Source organism: Stenella coeruleoalba (genome assembly GCF_951394435.1).
Source record: "Stenella coeruleoalba genome assembly, chromosome: 1".
NCBI lineage: Eukaryota > Metazoa > Chordata > Mammalia > Artiodactyla > Delphinidae > Stenella > Stenella coeruleoalba.
In genome coordinates, this window is record NC_137169.1 from 111,539,922 (window position 1) to 111,557,010 (window position 17,089).

Below are 17,089 nucleotides of genomic sequence, written 5' to 3' on the forward strand. Positions count from 1 at the left end.
GATGGAGGCGGGGAGCAGGAGCGTGAGCGTTCCTCCCCCTCCCCCTTCACGGACCTGGCCCCTCCCCTCCGACAATGCCAAGGCCGCGTCGGGCACCGGCTGGAGCGCAGAGGCTGCTTGCCCAGGGCGCCGTTCCCTCCCCGCGAGGCGCCGTCACGCGTGGGGAGGGACGCAGGGTGCCCGCACCCTCAATTCCCCCGCCTCCAAGGGGTGGGGTGGGGCGTAGGAGCTGGAGATGATGGCCGGGTGGCTCCCCTCCCCCTACCTCCAGGGGCCCTGACCTGATTATAGCCCCTCACGGGACCCCCTCCCTCAATCCCCTAAGTCCCCGCCTCGCCCCCATCTAGTGTATCTTTAACCTCCTCATACCCTTCCCTCCCGAGGTGCTGACCCTACGGAAGCCCCTCTTGTAGGAGTGCGAGCCCTTGATGGGGGTGCTCAGTTCCCCGGCCGCTGCGGACACTGCCCCCTCCTCTTCCCCTCCTCCAGGTTTCAGGCCAGCCCCTCGGCTCCGCCCCCTCCCTGGCCGAACGCAGGGAGGGACCCACTTGGGATGGGCGGGTGTTCAGGCCAATGGGCGGGCTGGGAGGTGGAGTGCAGGGGGCGGGACGGAGTAGCGGCGGAGGGCTGGATGGGGGTCGGGGGCGGAGCTCGAGTTAAGGTGGACTGGGAGAGATAGGGGCTAGAGAAAAAGAGAGAGAGAGAGAGGGAGAGAGAGACGGAGAGGGAGAGGGAGAGGAGGAGGAGGAAAGGGACCGCGGCAGGTGAAGGGAGAAAGAGAGAGAGAAGGAAAGAAGGAGGGAAAAGAGGAGGGTGGGAAAAGCTCGGAGAGCAAAGTAAGAGCTTGGAATAAGAGAGCGAAAAAGGAGGGAGGGATCCATCTGCGCCCTGCAGAGACTGGCTGGACCAAGGGGTTGAAGTTTATGTCCTTATTGGGCGGAGGGAGGGGGGCCTGGGGGGGCGGGTGAAAAACCAGGAAGTGACAGAGGGTGTTGCTAAGGGTTGGGAGGGGGAGTTTGGGGGGTGGCAGGGGGCGGGGGGAGGGATGGGGGGAAAGCAAGCAGGAGGACAGGTGAGACAGCAGGACAGGTGAGGCGGGCCCTGAGGGGGGGGCGGGTGGGAGCCAGGTGAATGTACGGTTCTCGGCGGCCGAGGGGGGGGCGGGCGGCAGGAGGAGGCAGAGGGCTGCGGAGGAGGAGCCCCCCAGCAGAGAGCGGCGAGCCACTGACCGCGGCCTTCTGACCAGGACCGGAGCAGGGCCCCAAGCCCCCGGGCCTGGCGGGGGACGCGCTTCTCCCCACACCCGGAGCCTCAGCAGCTCCAGCCAGCGGACCCAAAGGCAGAGAGGTGAGTGTACCCCACTTTTGTCTCCTGGCTAGAGGTCCCCCATACTCGAGACTGCTGCAGTGTCCTTCGTCCGTCCTGTAAGTGGGACCCCCCCACATACACACACGCACGCAGACCAGATTCCCACCACTCCCCTTCCCTGTGCCTTCCCAACACTCCGGGTCTTTGGAATTGATTTTAACTGGGAGGAAAGGTAGAGAAGGAACTACAGCCGCCCCCAACCCAGGGCGGAGGGTCCCCAGAAACTTTCTCTTCACTTCTGGGATCAGACAGACTGGCGGCTCCGGGATGGAGAGAGGGTGAGGCGGCGCTGAGCGCTCCCCCAGTCTCCTTCGTGACTTTAGGGGGAGACCCCCGACCCGTCCGAGTAGAGGGAATGGAAACGCTGACGGATTCTAACTAGGACAACGCTCCCCCCCCAACTCCGCGCCCCCTGGCGCGGTGGGTTGGACCCGGGCCAGTTGCATGGGGGGTGGGGGGAGCACAGGAGGAGCCGCGGCTTGGGGGAAAGTTACCGGCTGGACTATTCGGTTTCTTGCGCTTCCAGAGTCGCGCTCTCTCGCTGGTAGTGGGACTCAGCGACAACCTCCGAGCGAATATAGAACGACCCCTCTCTCCGCCTCCCCTCAATCCCACTCTCTTCGTTCAGGCTCCAGTACCGCCGCCACCTTTTCAAAGCCAGCTCCGGCCCCCAGAGCCCAAGAGCGAGGGTGGGCGACTGGGAAGAATTCTACCTATTACCCGTCCCCCAACAGGCGCCGGCGCACCTGCCCCTACCCGGAGTGGGGGTCGCTACTGTGTTGTTGTAGAACCTACTCTGAGCGCCGCTGGTAGAGGGCTGCCATTCAAAGGGGTGGGGGGCGCTGCTTTCAATTTCCAGCTTTCTCTCTCTCCTCCCACCCCACCCCAAGTAAGAGAGCGACGTGTCCCGGCCAGAGCGAGGGGGGGCCGGGAGTGGGGGGGCGGCGTGGGCAGCGGGTTGTGCCCGGACACGTGCCTGCCCAGGCGCCCCGGCCCTGCTAGTGTTTGGAGAGAGGGCGGGTCCCCTGCCCCCCGCCCCGCACAACCCCCACGTATCAAAGGGCGGCTGAGACGTGGTGAGACCTCGGGGCGCCCTGGGGGGCGGGGGGCGGGGAGTCTGGGTCCGGAGCAGGGGAGGGGCAGAGGCGCGGGTGCTAGCTGACCCACAGGAAACGAGCGCTGCTGACCTAGTTTGGGACACCGGAAGTGGGTGCTGGGGAGAGGGGGAGACCAGCAGGCTGTCCTGGCTTCCGGGCCAGGTGGAGGGCGTTCTTGAATTGACCCCCACCCGAGTGCCTTGGAGACCCCTAGCTGCAGCTGAGAATGGGAATGAGTCAGCGCAGCTATTCCGCCTTCCCCCAACTTATTCCTGGAGGAGGGAGACAGTTTATCAAGGGGCAGGGGGAGCCAGATTGGGCGGTGAGGGGTTAAACCAGGATGGGAACTCTGTTTCCTGAGGGTGCATGTGTATAGGGGGGTGAGCCTGGATGATTATGGGGTTGCCTCCTGCTCCCCCCACACACACCAACTGGTTTGGTCACCCCTGTACCCTCCTGGCACTGCTGGGAGAGCTGGCATGGAGTGGGCATCAAGTTGGGAGGGGACAGTGGGCATATGGAGTGTTGTGCTGGGCTGGAGAGGGACATATTTGTGACTGAGTTTGGGTAACATTTAGTGTTCCTCCTCAGTGGTGACTGGGGACAAGGGCAGGGGGCTCCCCTGGAGCAGCTGATGAAACAAGAAGAAATCTCTGTCATTGCCTCCTGTCCCTGGCCCTCGGGACCCCGGCTCCCCCAGCGTGCCTCTGTTACATGGTTGCTGTGAGCACCACACAGCCTGCTGGCACCCCCAGACACTGTCCCCTCCCTTGGGTACCACACCCCCCAACCTTAGCACAGGGGTCAAGAAGGGGTTAATACCACCCGAAGGGGGCTCTGGGGAAGAAAGAAAGCAGTGCCCACTAGGCTCAGGTGTCAAGGAGAGAGGCCTGCTCTAATGGGGTACTCTCATCACTGCTCAGCTCTGGCTGACATGGACCCCAGGGACTGGGAGACAGGTGCTGACCTCTTCCCCCTTCCCCATGGTGCCCCCTGGCACCCAGGGCCCCCAGCTCCTCCTTGGCCTAGTGCCTGCCCCGGGAGGGCGAGGCGGGCAGCGGGGGCTGGGCTAACAATGCACCATCGGGCCCTTTGTGTGCTTGCACTTGGCACCCTGGGGAAGGGTGGGGGAGGGGGCCCAGCGGGCATGGGGGGCGGAGCGCCTCTGGGGTGGGGACAGTGAAGGCTGGGGGAGAAAAGCAGAGAATGAAAGCAGGTGGGGAGGAAAGGGAAGTAGGTCAGATAGGGTGCTGGCCCCTCATTCCAAGTCAAGGCCTAGAGAACCAGCCCCTGATCCTATGGCTGCCCAGATGGCATCATGCTGCCTGAGGCACAGCCTAGTACTGGGCATTTGGGGTCAGAAGCCACTGCCCAGGGGACTGGTCAGATGGAGGAGGCCTGGCCTGGTACTGCCCCCTTCTTGGTGGCTAAGAGACCCAGTTCTGGCCTAAGGCCGAGGTCCCAAGACGGGTAGTGAATGGGCTCCAGGCAGGGCACTGCCCTCTGATAGAAGCCTCTGGGCCTGCTTCAGGGCTTCCTGCCTCCAGCCTGCTTGGTTCCCTGACCTTCCGAGAGTTAAGACTGCCCTGCCACCAGGCCTTGGGGCCTATGCCTGTTTTGGCCTAGGACTGAAGAGGAGGGTGGGGGAGGAAGGTGGGGAAAAGCAGACGGATAGGACCCTGGCATGGGGTGTGCCTGCCCTGGCCTCTTCCCCCTCCTTCTGCTGAGTAAACTCGTGAGTAAACTTGACGTTTTGCCCGGACAGTTTGAAGTTGCCTCGCCGCCCCCCCCTCCACCAGTCCTGCCAACACACAGGCGGCCAGGCGCCAAGGCGGGCCTGGGGGACTGGGGGGAAGGGGTAAGAGCTACTGTTGCCCACCATCAAAGGCCTTGGAGAGGCAAGAATGACCCACCACCCAGCCAGACCCAGGTCTTGGCAAGAGTCTTGGCTGGGGCCTATAAGCATCTGTCCCAGAACCTTGGGGAGCCCAGGGAAAGTGGCCTGGAAGCAGAGCCTCTGCCCACTTCTGACCTCCACCCCCACTAAGAAAACGCACCCAGCTGCCATCTGGTCCCCTGAGTTGCCACCGTTAATGTTCACAGGCTGCCTGGCACAAGGGGAAAAGCTACCTTTAGCAAATTCCACAGGGACACTGGAAAGGGCTGCCTTCTTCATTCTGTCCCACAGCCTGGGATGGGTGGGAGGCTGGTGGCCTTCCTTGGCATCTTAGCCCTCTCTTCACTGAGGCCTCCCAGTTGCTATGGCCTCAGCCCTAGAGGATGGCATCCTCATTTGCCAGCACAATTCCTTGACCTCACACCTGGGCCTAACCCCATACATGTCTCCTTCCACCATACCCATCAGGCCTGGCCCTAACCTCCCCCAACCCCTTCCTCTTCCTGCTAGCATCCTAGAACCTAGTCAGCTTTCAGAGCTCTCCAGCCAGCAGATACCCGTGCCAGATCCGGGAGTTGGGGTGCCCTGGACAAAAGAGGGCTGGTGGCAGGCAAATGGAGCCAGTGACCCCCGCAAACACACCAGTCTACAGTGACTTGACATCACTAATTCCTCTTATGCCTCCCCAGACCACCAGAATGGTGCCGAGGCCCAGCAGGGGGAAATGACTTCCCAGTCCTTGCTGAGCCTCGGAGTGGGGCTCCACCAGGCCCTTGCTTTCGACCTCATGTCTCTGGCTTCAGTTTCCTTCCTGTTTCCACCACTCCCCCCAACTCCTCCCCACCCATATGCCCCTTTCAACAGACATCCTCTCCTCCTTCCTTCCTCCTTTCCTCCCCCTTTGCCTGGGAGGGGGTCCTCTCCCCCCACCATGGACCTCCTGCCTTGTACCTCTTCTAAACACAGTCCCCTTGGAGATTCATAGCCAAGTCCTCTGCTCTGCCCTCCCCACCCCATCAGCAAGGCTCTGGGGAAGAGGAGAGCACTGGGCTTCTCAAGGGAACTACAGCTCCCAAGGTACATGCAAAGCAATTGTGGTGCATACTGGGAGTTGTAGTCCTCCTTGATCTCTCAGTTTGGTTAAGTCTGGAAATTTTTCTGGATGGGGCTAAAAGCGGACTGGGATGATTTGGAATGTGGGGACCCTCTGCATCCCCCCACCTTGTCCTCACCATCTTGTTCCCACATGACACCATGTACCCATGATTGATGTCCATCCCCCCTGCTGAGACATGCTACCCATTCTCACCTGAGGGCCCCACCCAAGAGATGCCCACACCCTGCCCTGCTGCCCCTGGCACGGGTGAAACGGAGAGGCCCCATGAACTCCCTCCCTGCCCTCTGCCCCCTAGGCTGGTTCCCTCCCTTTATGGGGATCAAAGGGCAGAGAGCAGCCCCGCCCCACTCCCTCACAGGCTGCAGGCACTGGGGCACTCAGGAATATCAGGGACTTTGGTGCCCAAGCAAATGCTTGGGCAGGGGGAATGCCGGGAGGCTGGCGCCTGGTGGCAGGGAGAGACACTGGCCCCCACCTTGGGGAGTAGAGCCTTCAATAACTGCTCATCAAGCTGGCCATAGCCCCCTGGGCTCTCTTTGTGTAGGCCCTAACCCGTGCGCTGCCTCTTGAGGAGATGGCTTGAGAACAGGGTCTTGTGCCTTATCTGTAGGACCTAAGGGCCTGGGCCCGCCTAGCTGGCACCAAGGCACAGGGGTGACCCTCCCCCACCCGAGGCCCACAGTTGGCATGGGGCGCTGGGAGCCAGGGGGGTAGGAGGGAGAGGAGGGCAGGACTGCCAGCATCCTGGTGGGTAGGTGCCAACCGGGCCGGGAGCTGGTGAGGGGCAGCAGGCCAGCGGCATTGAGCCAGCAGCTGTTGGGGGGAAAGGGGAGGGGATATTTTAGGGGGCATTTCTGTGGTGCCCCCTCCCAGCCCAGTAGGACTTGGGATGGCCTAGTGTCTGGGGGACCTAGGGCATGCCTCGTTCCAGGAATAAGAGACCCCAGAAGCTGTTTAAGTGGAACTTTGTGGCCCACCCATCTCTGGGCTCAGAGCCCTCCTGAGTTACCCCTCAGGCCCAGGCGGGTCCCACCCAACCAGCCAGGGTGGCAGCAGCTTACGCAAGGGGTGGGGCTAGCCGCTTCCCAGCAGATGCCCCCTCCCGGCTCCTTCCTCTTTCGGTGCCCACAGCTCCCCCCATCTGTCCACCCCCCTCAGGCCAGCTCTGTCCCCCTGATCCTCCTGGCCATTGGGGGCTGGCACAAGTGCTGCCCCCTGGCCTGGTTGGCAGGGGCTGGTGCCCGGGCAAGGAACTGTGGTATGTGAGTGGGTTTGGGGTGAGGCATGGGGAGGGCGGGGTGCTGCCTTGCCCAGCCCCTGAGGGCCCCAGCCCAGTACAGAGTGGGGAGAATTCGGCCAGCTCCCAGGGGTGCTGAGGGACATACTGGGGTCTGGAGGGCCTCCCTGTGTTCCCCTATTATACCATATGCCCTGAGGGGCTGGGACCTAGGCACCTGTCACCCCTGGCACTGCCTGTCCAGGGTTCCCCTCCTCCCGCTTCTGGCCACTGCTGCCTCCTGTCCCCTCCCCTCCCTTCCCTTCTTCCTTCTCCTGGTCCCACCTCCAGCAGCCTCTCCCATTGCTCCTCCTCACCTCTGTCCTCCTGGACTGTCCCAGCTCCTACCTTTCCTACTGCTCACCTTTTTCCCCTTTTAGGACTGAGAGAGGACGGGCCAGGGTGGATACAGCTGGGGCTTCGGGCACCACAGGCAGAGACTCTAGGCCCTCTCCCACGCTGCCAGGCCTCTGGTAACCCCTCCCTCCATCTGGGGGGAGGGGGGACAGCACCCAGAGGGTTAAGGCTGTAGGGGGGAGGGGCTGGGCCAAGTCGTGGGCGGCCCCTTTGAAGGAGGGAGCTGGAGCGGGGAACAGCCACCCTACCTCCCCCCCAGCCCGGCCCTCCCCCACCCCTCCCAACCTGCTCCCCCCAGGGGCCAAGAGGAGTTGCCGGCAAGGCCCCTCAGCGTTCAGGTGAGTAGGCCACACTCTGGCTTGGGAGATCAGGCCCCAGGGGAGGCTTGGAGGCCTAGAATTGGCCAAGGGTCAGAGAGGGACTGAAAAACAGGCTAGGAAGAGGGTGTCTGAACTTCACAGGGGGCAGTTTAGGAACTGAGGGGCTGAGGAGCTGGAGCGTGGGGAAGCTTCTGTGTCTGGGGGACCCAGGAGGACAGGAGAGCAGAAGAAGGGGCCTACGGGAGCCGAGGGGTTGCTGGGCCAGGACAGGAGGTTGGACAGGCTGGCAGGGAGCCGGGCTCCGGGGATCGGGCCGGGGTGTCCTCTGGGGCTGGGGGGCTCAGGTTTCTGCTGGCGGCTTGGCGGGTGTGGGGTTACCAGCCGGCTCGGTTACCCAGCCGGAGACGCTAGACTGGGGGGAGGGGGTGGGCACAGGGCAGACCCTGGCACCCTGTGTGGTCTCCTCAGGCCCTAAGAGTATCTGGCACTGCTCCGGCAGACCCCCGCTGGGAACCCTGATGACCAGGGTCTGTCCAAGTGCACAGTTGCCTGGCCTAGGGTGGGCAGCCTCTGGGGAAAGTCCAGCAGCTCCAGGGCTGGAAATTCTGACGGGCAGAGAGGCCTAGGCTGTCCCCCTCACCCCACCCGACATCCGCTCTCACTGTACCACCCCCTCCCATCTTCCCCAACTGTCCCCCAAATTTTGGCCCTGTGCTTCATCCAAAATGGGGCCGTGGGTACCTTACATGTGACCATCTCATGGCAAGACCAGGCCTTGGAGGGCAGGCCTGGCATCTTGATTTAATTCCTCTGCCCCTCTCCACACTGCGCCTGCCTGGGGAGAAGAGAAGGGATGCTCAGAGCAAGATGAAATGGAGGAAGTGAGGAGGCTTGAGCGATAGAACCAAAAGGGAAAAGAAAGGAGAGGTAGGGATGATTCCTCGGAGGCCTACGGACATAGACGCGGTAGAGAGGAAGTGGGAGCCTCGCAAGGGCTGAAGGAAGGAAAGCAAAGGATGAGTCGCGGAGAGGGGAGACAAGGGTCCGAGAAGGCGGTAAGGGGACAGGAAGAGGCCAAGAAAAGGGGCCAAGAGTGGAGAGGGCCTCGTTCCCAAAGGACAAGAGGGGAAGGCTGGGGAAGACGGAGTTGCCCCCATTCCTTCCTCCGCCATCTTTTATCTCCCTCAGATTTACCCTGATGCGGCCTGAGCGGCTGTGGACTAGGGCAGTTGTCATGGAAAGAAAATGTGGGGGGACACTGAGGTCTCCCTCCTGTCAGGAGCTGAAGCACCAGGAATTGGGGATTTTGAGGGAGGAGAGGCTTAACCCCCACGGCACCGGGAAGCAGCCAACTCCCCTTGCCTCCTTCCCCCTTCGTGGCTTGCGGTCTCTCTTCCCCGCCTCGGCCCCCAGGAAGTGTGAGTGCTGGGGGTGGTGAGGTTAGGAGGGGGAAGCGGCCTATGGGGGATGGGGAAGGCATGTACTAGCTTGGAGGGGCTGGGGTGGAGAGGGAAGGGCTCCATAAATGCCTAGGGCACCCCTGGGCCAAGGGCCTCTCCTTCAAAGCCATTCCAATCCTCAAGGGGATTCACCTCAACCCCTCACCCTGACTTCCCAACTGGGCAGGCCAGATGGCTTCAGCCCCTGGGCCTCAGAGGCCCTAAGAAGGGGTGAGAGAAGCTGGGGAACTAGGATTCCTGGGTCCCTGAGGACTTTGGACTGGCTGTCCTATTTCCCCACCCCCCTGGTCCAGCCACAGGCCAAAGCCCTGGCTTCGTGCAAACTTAGCTCCAAAAAAACAGGAAGAGAACCTGAGGCTGGAGTTGGGGTGGGGGTTGGAGGGGGGCAGAAAGGAGAAAGAAGTAAGGGGGAAGGGTGGCCGGCTAAGGTGGGAAGAGTGCCAGGCCTCTCCATCACCCTGGCAGGAGGTGTCACAGCCTGGTCCTCAACCTCCCTCACCCCACGTTGCTACACCTGGAGAGGACTGGCCAGGTCCCTCTCAGGCTCTCCGGCAGAGCCCAGAGGTGGGGGCCTCCAGGCTTGGGGAGGGGTGGCTCTGTGTGCCTGTGTCTCAGGCCCATATCTATTTTCTCCGCCGCTAATCCTGTTTCCGCCTGCTGCCCCCCACACTAAGCCTTACTCCCCTAATCCCCAGGGTGTGGGGAAGGGGGGCCAGCTTTATTCAGCTGCCCCGTTCAGGGCCTCATATCCCAGCTCTTCAGCTGGCTCGAGCCGGCAGTGTTGGCCCTGGTGCCCCCAGCCCTGCACTGGACACTGCCGGAGGTCAGCACCTGGAAAGAGTTCCAGCCTCCTTTTCCTTCCCATGCCAGGGCCAGTGCCCTCTACCTTTTGGTTTCTTGGTGGTGGACACACCTTGGCAGGTGCCCTTGGGCACTGAGGGGTAGGTGATAGGGGCTCCCCCCTTTGCCCCCTCCCACCTTTCTAACCCCAAAGTCTTCCCCCCACCAAAGATGGGGCAAGCTTGACTCAGGGCCCAGTTTCAAGAGAGCTGCCCACCGGCTTGGCCGGTCTAGCAGGCCTGACAGTGAGGGGAGCCTGGGGGGTGGCGGGAAAGTGGGGAGAGATGGGGTGGGGCCCCCAGTTCTTCCCCCTACCAGGCAAACAGACCAAACAGACCTTGCCTGGCTCCCTGGCACAGCTGCCCCCCCAGCCACCACACACGCCCATGCCCACAAGGTCTTAGCAAGAGGGGGCATGCCAGGCTGGGTGGGGACACTTATGGGCGTCGGGGGGCTGGGCCCTCTGGGATACAGAGGTGGGAAGGGTGCCCAAGGTGGGGTGGGCATCCTGGCACCAGTGCCCCACCCTGGAAGAAAGAAGGGGGAAGCCTCCACCCCAGCAGCCCCTCCCAGATGATGGGGCTAGGAGTATCCCCTTGGCCTGGTTGGCATCAGCCTAGTTCCAGGTGGCACCTAAGTTAGCATGGGTGCCAGAGCCCTGGGTAAGGGCTAGGGGAGTTTCCCAGAAGCTAGAGAACCATGTGAACACCTCCCCTTCCCACGTGTGTCCTCTGCCTCTCCCTTCCTTCATTGGTACCTCGTGGCCACAGGGTTAGGCCCAAGGGGTTAAACACCCACCCCTGCCCGAGCCAGGCCTGAGTGAGTTGCATCGTGAACCAGCCAGAGCCTGTGACCTGACAGCGGGGTCAGCCAATCAGCGCACCCGCCACACCAAGTTGCCTCGGAGACGGCCCTGGGGTGGGAGAAGGGAGGCGGGCTTAGCAGCGGGAATGGGTGGGGTGTGGAGGGAAGGAGGGAGAGGGATGGGGTTAGCCACGTGCCTGCGGGTGCCCAGCCCCGGGCCAATGGACATCGAGGACAGCCCCACCCATCCCCCTCAGGAGGGACAGGATTTGCTTGGGCCCAGGAGGGAGCCCACTGCTGCTTGAGTGGCCACTGCTGCTGCCCACCCGATTTTGTTTGTTTCTAAGTCCTGGGGCCATTTGCCTCTTGTACTATTTGTAAAGTACAGGTAGGGGAACCAAAGGAAACTGGGAGTGCTCCCAGACTGCTTGGCCCCTAGGGAGAGAAGTGATCTGGGGACTTAAGGTGGGAAGGGGTGGGCTGTCTAAGGGTGTCTGGCTGTGGCTTATGAGCCACATGGGTGCTGCTCACTCATGGCTTCCGCGCAGGCGTTCTGGTGCTGGGACAGGGAGGCAGGCAGAAACAATGCAGTTCTTGTGTCCTCAAGAGGAAACCTGTAGCCCTTGACTCCTCCAACCCCCCCTCCCAAAATCTTCCCCATCAATGGCCAACACTGAGCAGCTGTTGGGAGTGGCAGAGAAGACACTGACAAAATGTCAGTGGGACTTGCCCTAAGGATCATCTAGGTCAGTCTTTAATTTTACAGATGAGGAAACAGGTCTCCTCAGGAAAGGAAGTGACTGGTCCAAGGTCATGTAGCTAGTAGTAACCTGACTTCCTGGGGTGATTTGAGGGAGGGAGACAGACTTGTTTCCCAGCAGACACCACCTGTGTAGTGGAATCTGCCTCTAGGTGAGGCCTTGTTTCTCCTTGCCAAGGCCAGAACATTTATTGAGCCCCTACTGTGTGTGTTAAGGCATTGTGCCACCCACGGTCTCATTTAACCTTCACCACAGCCCTAGGAGTCAGGTGGAATGATCCCATATTAGAGATGAGGAAAGAGGTCCAGAGATTAAATCACTTGTTTAAGGTCACAGAGCTAATCAGCCGCAGACGGAGGATTCAAACTCAAGCCTGGATGACTCCCGAGCCCAGCTCTTTCCAGGCCCCAACTCTGTCTCCAGTTGCTCCAGACCCACCAAATGTCAGGGCTGAAGGGCTGAGCCCATGGGGCATCCATTCCCAGCCCCTCCTTGTACAGTGAGGAAATTGAAGCACAGAGAGAAATGACTTGCCCAAGGTCGTTCAGCAAGATAGCAGCAGAATACTTATAAAGATGTTTAAAAATAATAATAAATAAATATTAATGGTATGGTTAAAAAAAAGATAGTAGCAGAGCCAGGACTTAAAGCAGATCTCCCCACTTCCAGGCCAGACTCCCTCTACTACCCCTCCCCTCCCCTCCACCAGCCTCGGGATTGCTGGCAGCTCTGCACCTTCTGTGGCTCTGCCTTGGAGGGGAAAGCATAGAGGGTGAAAGATGGTCCTCTGGAGAGGGGGGACTCTCCTGACTGGATGGGAATGGGGAGGGAGAGGTGGTGGTGGTAGCCCAGTGGGGGAGGGGTGGGACTGGAACTTGGCCTATTGGCAGTGGGAGAGGGGGCGGGGACGATGCTTATCGGTGCGGGGCAGGAAGCACCCGCGCCAGCCAGCGACACCCCAGCAAAGGGTGGCTGCTCCTTGGCCCCATGGGGGAGGGGAGGATGTGGGGGGAGGGATGCTGGGAGCTGTGTTTCCCTTTTGGCCTCTAGAAGGGGGGATCTAGAAGGGGAGATGAACTTTTAGTGGGTGGGGAAGGAGGAGGAGGAGGGTGCTGGGAAGCCACCTCTCAGGTTTGCATAGTGTTTTACTGTACACCAAATGCTTTAGGGAGATAACATAAGTTAAAGCACCTGACCTTGCCTTGAACAGTCCTTGGCGCAATGTGAATCTGAACTCTCTCATTGGCCTCTCTCTGGGCTGAGAGGAGGTTCCATCACAAAGACTGTTACCCCACTTTTCAGATGACTGAGGCTGGCTGTGTCCCAGCCACCCAGAGTCCTTCAGCCAATTCTTCATGAAGCCTGAACCAGAACCCAGGCATCCTTTCTCCCAGTCCAGTGCTTCTTCCAAAGGGATGGGGAATGGGGCAGACCCGTGAAGCAGACGGGTCTCTAGGAAAGGCCAGAAAGGCAGGGCTCCTGCTCTCACAGAGGCAGAACAGTGCACAGTGCTTAGGAACACGGACTCTGGGCCCATCGCCTGGCTTTGAACCTCTTCTGCACTTAACATAGAAAGTTGCTTCACCTGTCTGCACCTCAGGCTCCTGTCTGTGAAATGAATGATAACTGTTACTTTAGAAGGTTGTGGAAGATGAAGTGGGTGTAAAGTACTTAGAAGACCGTCTAAGTAGTCTGCAGTCACCTGGCCAACGTTGGTATATATCCCTTCCCTGGACCACCTTGCAGGGCTGAGCGCTCTTAACCTCCCTCTCTACTTGACTCTGCAGGAGAAGATGGGGAGCCCCGAGGACGACCTGATCGGGATTCCATTCCCAGACCACAGCAGTGAGCTCCTGAGCTGCCTCAATGAGCAGCGCCAGCTGGGCCACCTATGTGACCTCACCATCCGGACACAGGGCCTTGAATACCGCACCCACCGGGCTGTGCTGGCTGCCTGCAGCCACTACTTCAAGAAGCTCTTCACTGAGGGCGGTGGCGGGGCGGTCCTGAGCGCTGGGGGCGGCGGGGTGGCTGCCGGGGGAGCAGGGGCCGGCGTGTGTGAGCTGGACTTTGTGGGGCCGGAGGCACTGGGTGCCCTGCTCGAGTTTGCCTATACAGCCACACTGACCACCAGCAGCGCCAACATGCCGGCAGTGCTCCAGGCTGCGCGGCTGCTGGAGATCCCGTGTGTCATCGCTGCCTGCATGGAGATTCTGCAGGGGAGCGGACTAGAAGCTCCCAGCCCTGACGAGGACGACTGTGAGCGAGCTCGCCAGTACCTGGAGGCCTTCGCCACAGCCACAGCTTCAGCCTCGGGAGTTCCCAACGGTGAAGACAGCCCTCCACAGGTGCCCCTCCCACCGCCGCTGCCGCCGCCCCCTCGGCCTGTCGCCCGCCGCAGCCGCAAGCCACGAAAAGCTTTCCTGCAGACCAAGGGGGCCCGGGCAAACCACCTAGTGCCTGAAGTGCCCACAGTGCCCACCCATCCCTTGACCTACGAGGAGGAGGAGGAGGCGGCAGGCAGAGTGGGCAGCAGCGGGGGCAGTAGGCTGGGGGACAGCTACAGCCCTCCCACAGGGACTGCCTCACCCCATGAGGGGCCCCTGAGCTATGAGGCCTATGAGGGTGAGGAAGAAGAGGAGGAGCTGGCATATCCCCCGGCCTATGGGCTGGCGCAGGGTGGCGGGCCCCCGCTGTCCCCAGAGGAGCTGGGCTCAGATGAGGATGCCATCGATCCTGACCTGATGGCCTACCTGAGTTCCCTACACCAGGACACCCTGGCACCAGGCCTAGATGGCCAGGACAAGCTAGTGCGCAAACGCCGCTCCCAGATGCCCCAGGAGTGCCCGGTCTGCCACAAGATTATCCACGGGGCTGGCAAACTGCCACGCCACATGAGGACCCATACTGGTGAGAAGCCCTTCGCCTGTGAAGTCTGCGGTGTCCGTTTCACCCGGTGAGCACCAGCGGGGAAGGGGTGCAGCAGGGGCCATGTCGAGGGGGAGGGAGGAAGGGATTATGAGACCCGAGGTATGGAGGCAGGTGATCCTGGAGGGACTGGAGTGGTGATGCCCAGGGTGAGGAGAGAGACCAGATTAGGGAGGCCAGGAGAAAGAAAGTCAAGGGAGGTAGGTCTGGGGCATGAAAGATGTGGCTGTGCTGGAGGCAGAGTGGGTGGTGGCCGGGCCCAGTTAAGCGGCAGGCACGTCAGCAAGGGTCTCCTGGGGCAGTCATAGGGAAACGAATGGTGGGGGACGGGAGTGGGACGAGGCCTGGGAACGCGGCCAGGATGACCCAGGGATCGCATCCTGAACCATTTCCTTGCCCCTCCCCCTTGCCTGTGCCAGGAATGACAAGCTGAAGATCCACATGAGGAAGCACACAGGAGAGCGCCCCTACTCATGCTCGCACTGCCCAGCCCGCTTCCTGCACAGCTATGACCTCAAGAACCACATGCACCTGCACACAGGGGACCGGCCCTATGAGTGCCACCTGTGCCACAAGGCTTTCGCCAAGGAGGACCACTTGCAGCGCCACCTCAAAGGCCAGAACTGCCTGGAGGTGCGCACCCGGCGGCGCCGCAAGGACGATGCGCCCCCTCACTACCCCCCGCCCTCTGCCGCCACCCCGACCCCTGCTGGCCTCGACCTCTCCAACGGCCACTTGGACAACTTCCGACTCTCTCTGGCTCGATTCTGGGAGGAGCCAGCCCCTACTGGGCCCCCAGTCTCCACCCCGGGGCCCCCTGATGACGATGAGGAGGAGGGGGCACCCACCACACCTCAGGCTGAAGGTGCCATGGAGTCCTCTTAAAGAGGGACGAGTGGCCGAGCTGGAGCAGCACGGGGCCGGGACGCCCATGCTGAGCAGCGGGAGTGTGCAGCAGAGACGGCGCTGGGGTCCGGGCACTGAGCCTCCCTGGCATCGGAAATTGGGCCCTTCCCTCAGAGCTCTCATTCCAGTTCCAAGCTGAGAAGGTTTTGGGGCAGAGGCTCCCCAGATTGGGGTGCTCTCCCAAGGAGTGATACATACGATATCATGTATATATTTACAGCTCCATTGTAAAGGTGGGGTCCCTGTCCCCAGCTGCTCCTGGGGAGTAGAAGCAATAATGTATTTCTGATTTGTGGGGTCCCTCTTCGGCTATGCGGGTTTCTAGGGGGTGGGGGGCTTGGGACCAAAGCCTTGCCCTGCCCCTATGCCCCTTGGGGTTTTGGCTGTGTAAGGGGGTGAAGGACTGCCCCTCCCTTTCGAGACCCCTCCTTCCTGGTTTCTGTTCCCTTTTCCTGGCAGTGAATTATGCAAAGGGGGGCGGCAAAGGAAGGGTAAGTGGGGGAAAGCAAGGTAGAAGCTTGAAAGACTGGGGGACTGGGCCTGTAAGGAAGGAGCCATCCTAGTCCCCCTCCGCCCTGCTCCCAGCGCTGAGTCATGGGGTCCTGGAGAAGGGGGCGGGGTGGCCTGATTGGTTCGCCCGCCCCTGGGGGCAGCGGGAGGGGCCCCGCCCAACTACGGGAGCTGCTGCTGGTTCTCCTCCCCTCCCCTCCCCTCCCGAGTCGCTGGGCAGGGAATGTCTTGTTCCCGCCGCTCCCTCCCCGGGGCCAGAGGGCAGGGCGGGCCGGGCGGTGGCCTACCCTCTTCTCCTCCTCCCCGCCCAGGTGCAAGCCGGAGCCGCCGACACTGCTGCCGCCCCTGACTCACGCCGCCCCCGGGCTGGCGCGGTGCAGGGTGTGGGACAGGGTGAGGGGTTGGGGGCAGCCTTGCGGAGAACGGGCGAGCCGGCGCCATCTGGCGGCCGTGCCCTGCGCGGGCGAGCGCCCCTGGCGGCCACTTCCAGCGAGCCGTCTTCTCTCAACCTCCACCACCCCAGCTGGTGAGCGGCGCCCCCTTGCCAAGGCCGGGGCAAATAGCTTCTTGCTTGGCCGCAAGGAAGGTGGGCTGCGGACCTGTGGGAAAGGGATCCTTTCCCCAGACCCTTGCCAGCCGGGCTTCCTTTTCGGTCGGGGAGAGTAATCCCCTCACTCTACCCTTAGGATTGAATCCACCCCCGGTCTGTACATAGCCTTTTCTGTTGGTCTTGTTGAAATCTAGTTTCAGATTTTTAACTACCCAATTCTGCTGGGGGTGGGGGTATCTCCTCCCCACCTTCCTCGCTGGGTGCTGGACCCCATTCTGCCTGGGCTCTGCCTTGCACTATTTCCCCTCCCTGGCCTGGCGGCTCTTCCCCTTCCTTAAACGGGGCAGGTTCAGGGGCCCGGTGCTCTCCCTCTCCCCCCATGCACCCCCATGCCCATTTGCACAGCTGCCCAGGTACCCCCAATAGTGGGGGGGGGTCACAGGGAGGGGGTAGCGGGACCAGTCCTTGTATCTATTTAAAAAGTGATGATGTAATATATTGGGGTAGGGGGAGGTCGGGTTGCCCTGGGCCTCATCTTAGCATTTCAGGTGATGGGAGAGCCCAGGGCTGAGGAGACCTGGGGCCTAGCCCCAGGGAGTGAGGACAATGTGGCCTCCCCCCTCCCCCCTTGCGGCTTCTCCACTCAGTGCCTTACGGGGTGGGGGGGAGGCAATCCCCCCTCTCCTGTTCCCCTCCCCTTGCCCTGCCCCCACCTCGGGTGTAAGTGACAGGAAGAAATAATAATTTAAGATTCACACTTGTGTCCACCTTTGGTTTCTTTATTTTGGAGATAGGTGGGAGGGATGGGGAGGAGAGGGAAATGAGAGACAGAGGGACTGGGGTTCTGAAGCAGGGAAGGGGCTGCTTTGGGGGCAGAGGATTTCTGAGGTGGTCAGGA

The 17,089-nt window shown here is 61.6% G+C and overlaps 1 protein-coding gene across 4 annotated transcripts; it reads left to right on the forward strand.

Moving 5' to 3' along the window:
• Window positions 1–1,039: 1,039 nt before the first annotated feature.
• Window positions 1,040–16,948, forward strand: ZBTB7B (zinc finger and BTB domain containing 7B). 4 transcript variants are annotated; one of them, XM_079942503.1, is made up of 4 exons: window positions 1,050–1,089; window positions 1,247–1,347; window positions 13,085–14,253; window positions 14,645–16,948. In XM_079942503.1, the coding sequence occupies exons 3-4, from the start codon at window positions 13,091–13,093 to the stop codon at window positions 15,108–15,110; spliced, it is 1,629 nt and encodes a 542-aa protein (XP_079798629.1). In that variant the 5' UTR covers window positions 1,050–1,089; window positions 1,247–1,347; window positions 13,085–13,090; the 3' UTR covers window positions 15,111–16,948. The 4 variants fall into 4 exon arrangements, with proteins under 4 accessions (XP_079798630.1, XP_079798629.1, XP_079798632.1 ...); XM_079942504.1 differs by lacking the exon at window positions 1,247–1,347 and having other exon boundaries at window positions 1,040–1,089; XM_079942506.1 differs by lacking the exons at window positions 1,050–1,089; window positions 1,247–1,347 and adding an exon at window positions 2,425–2,444.
• Window positions 16,949–17,089: the final 141 nt, after the last annotated feature.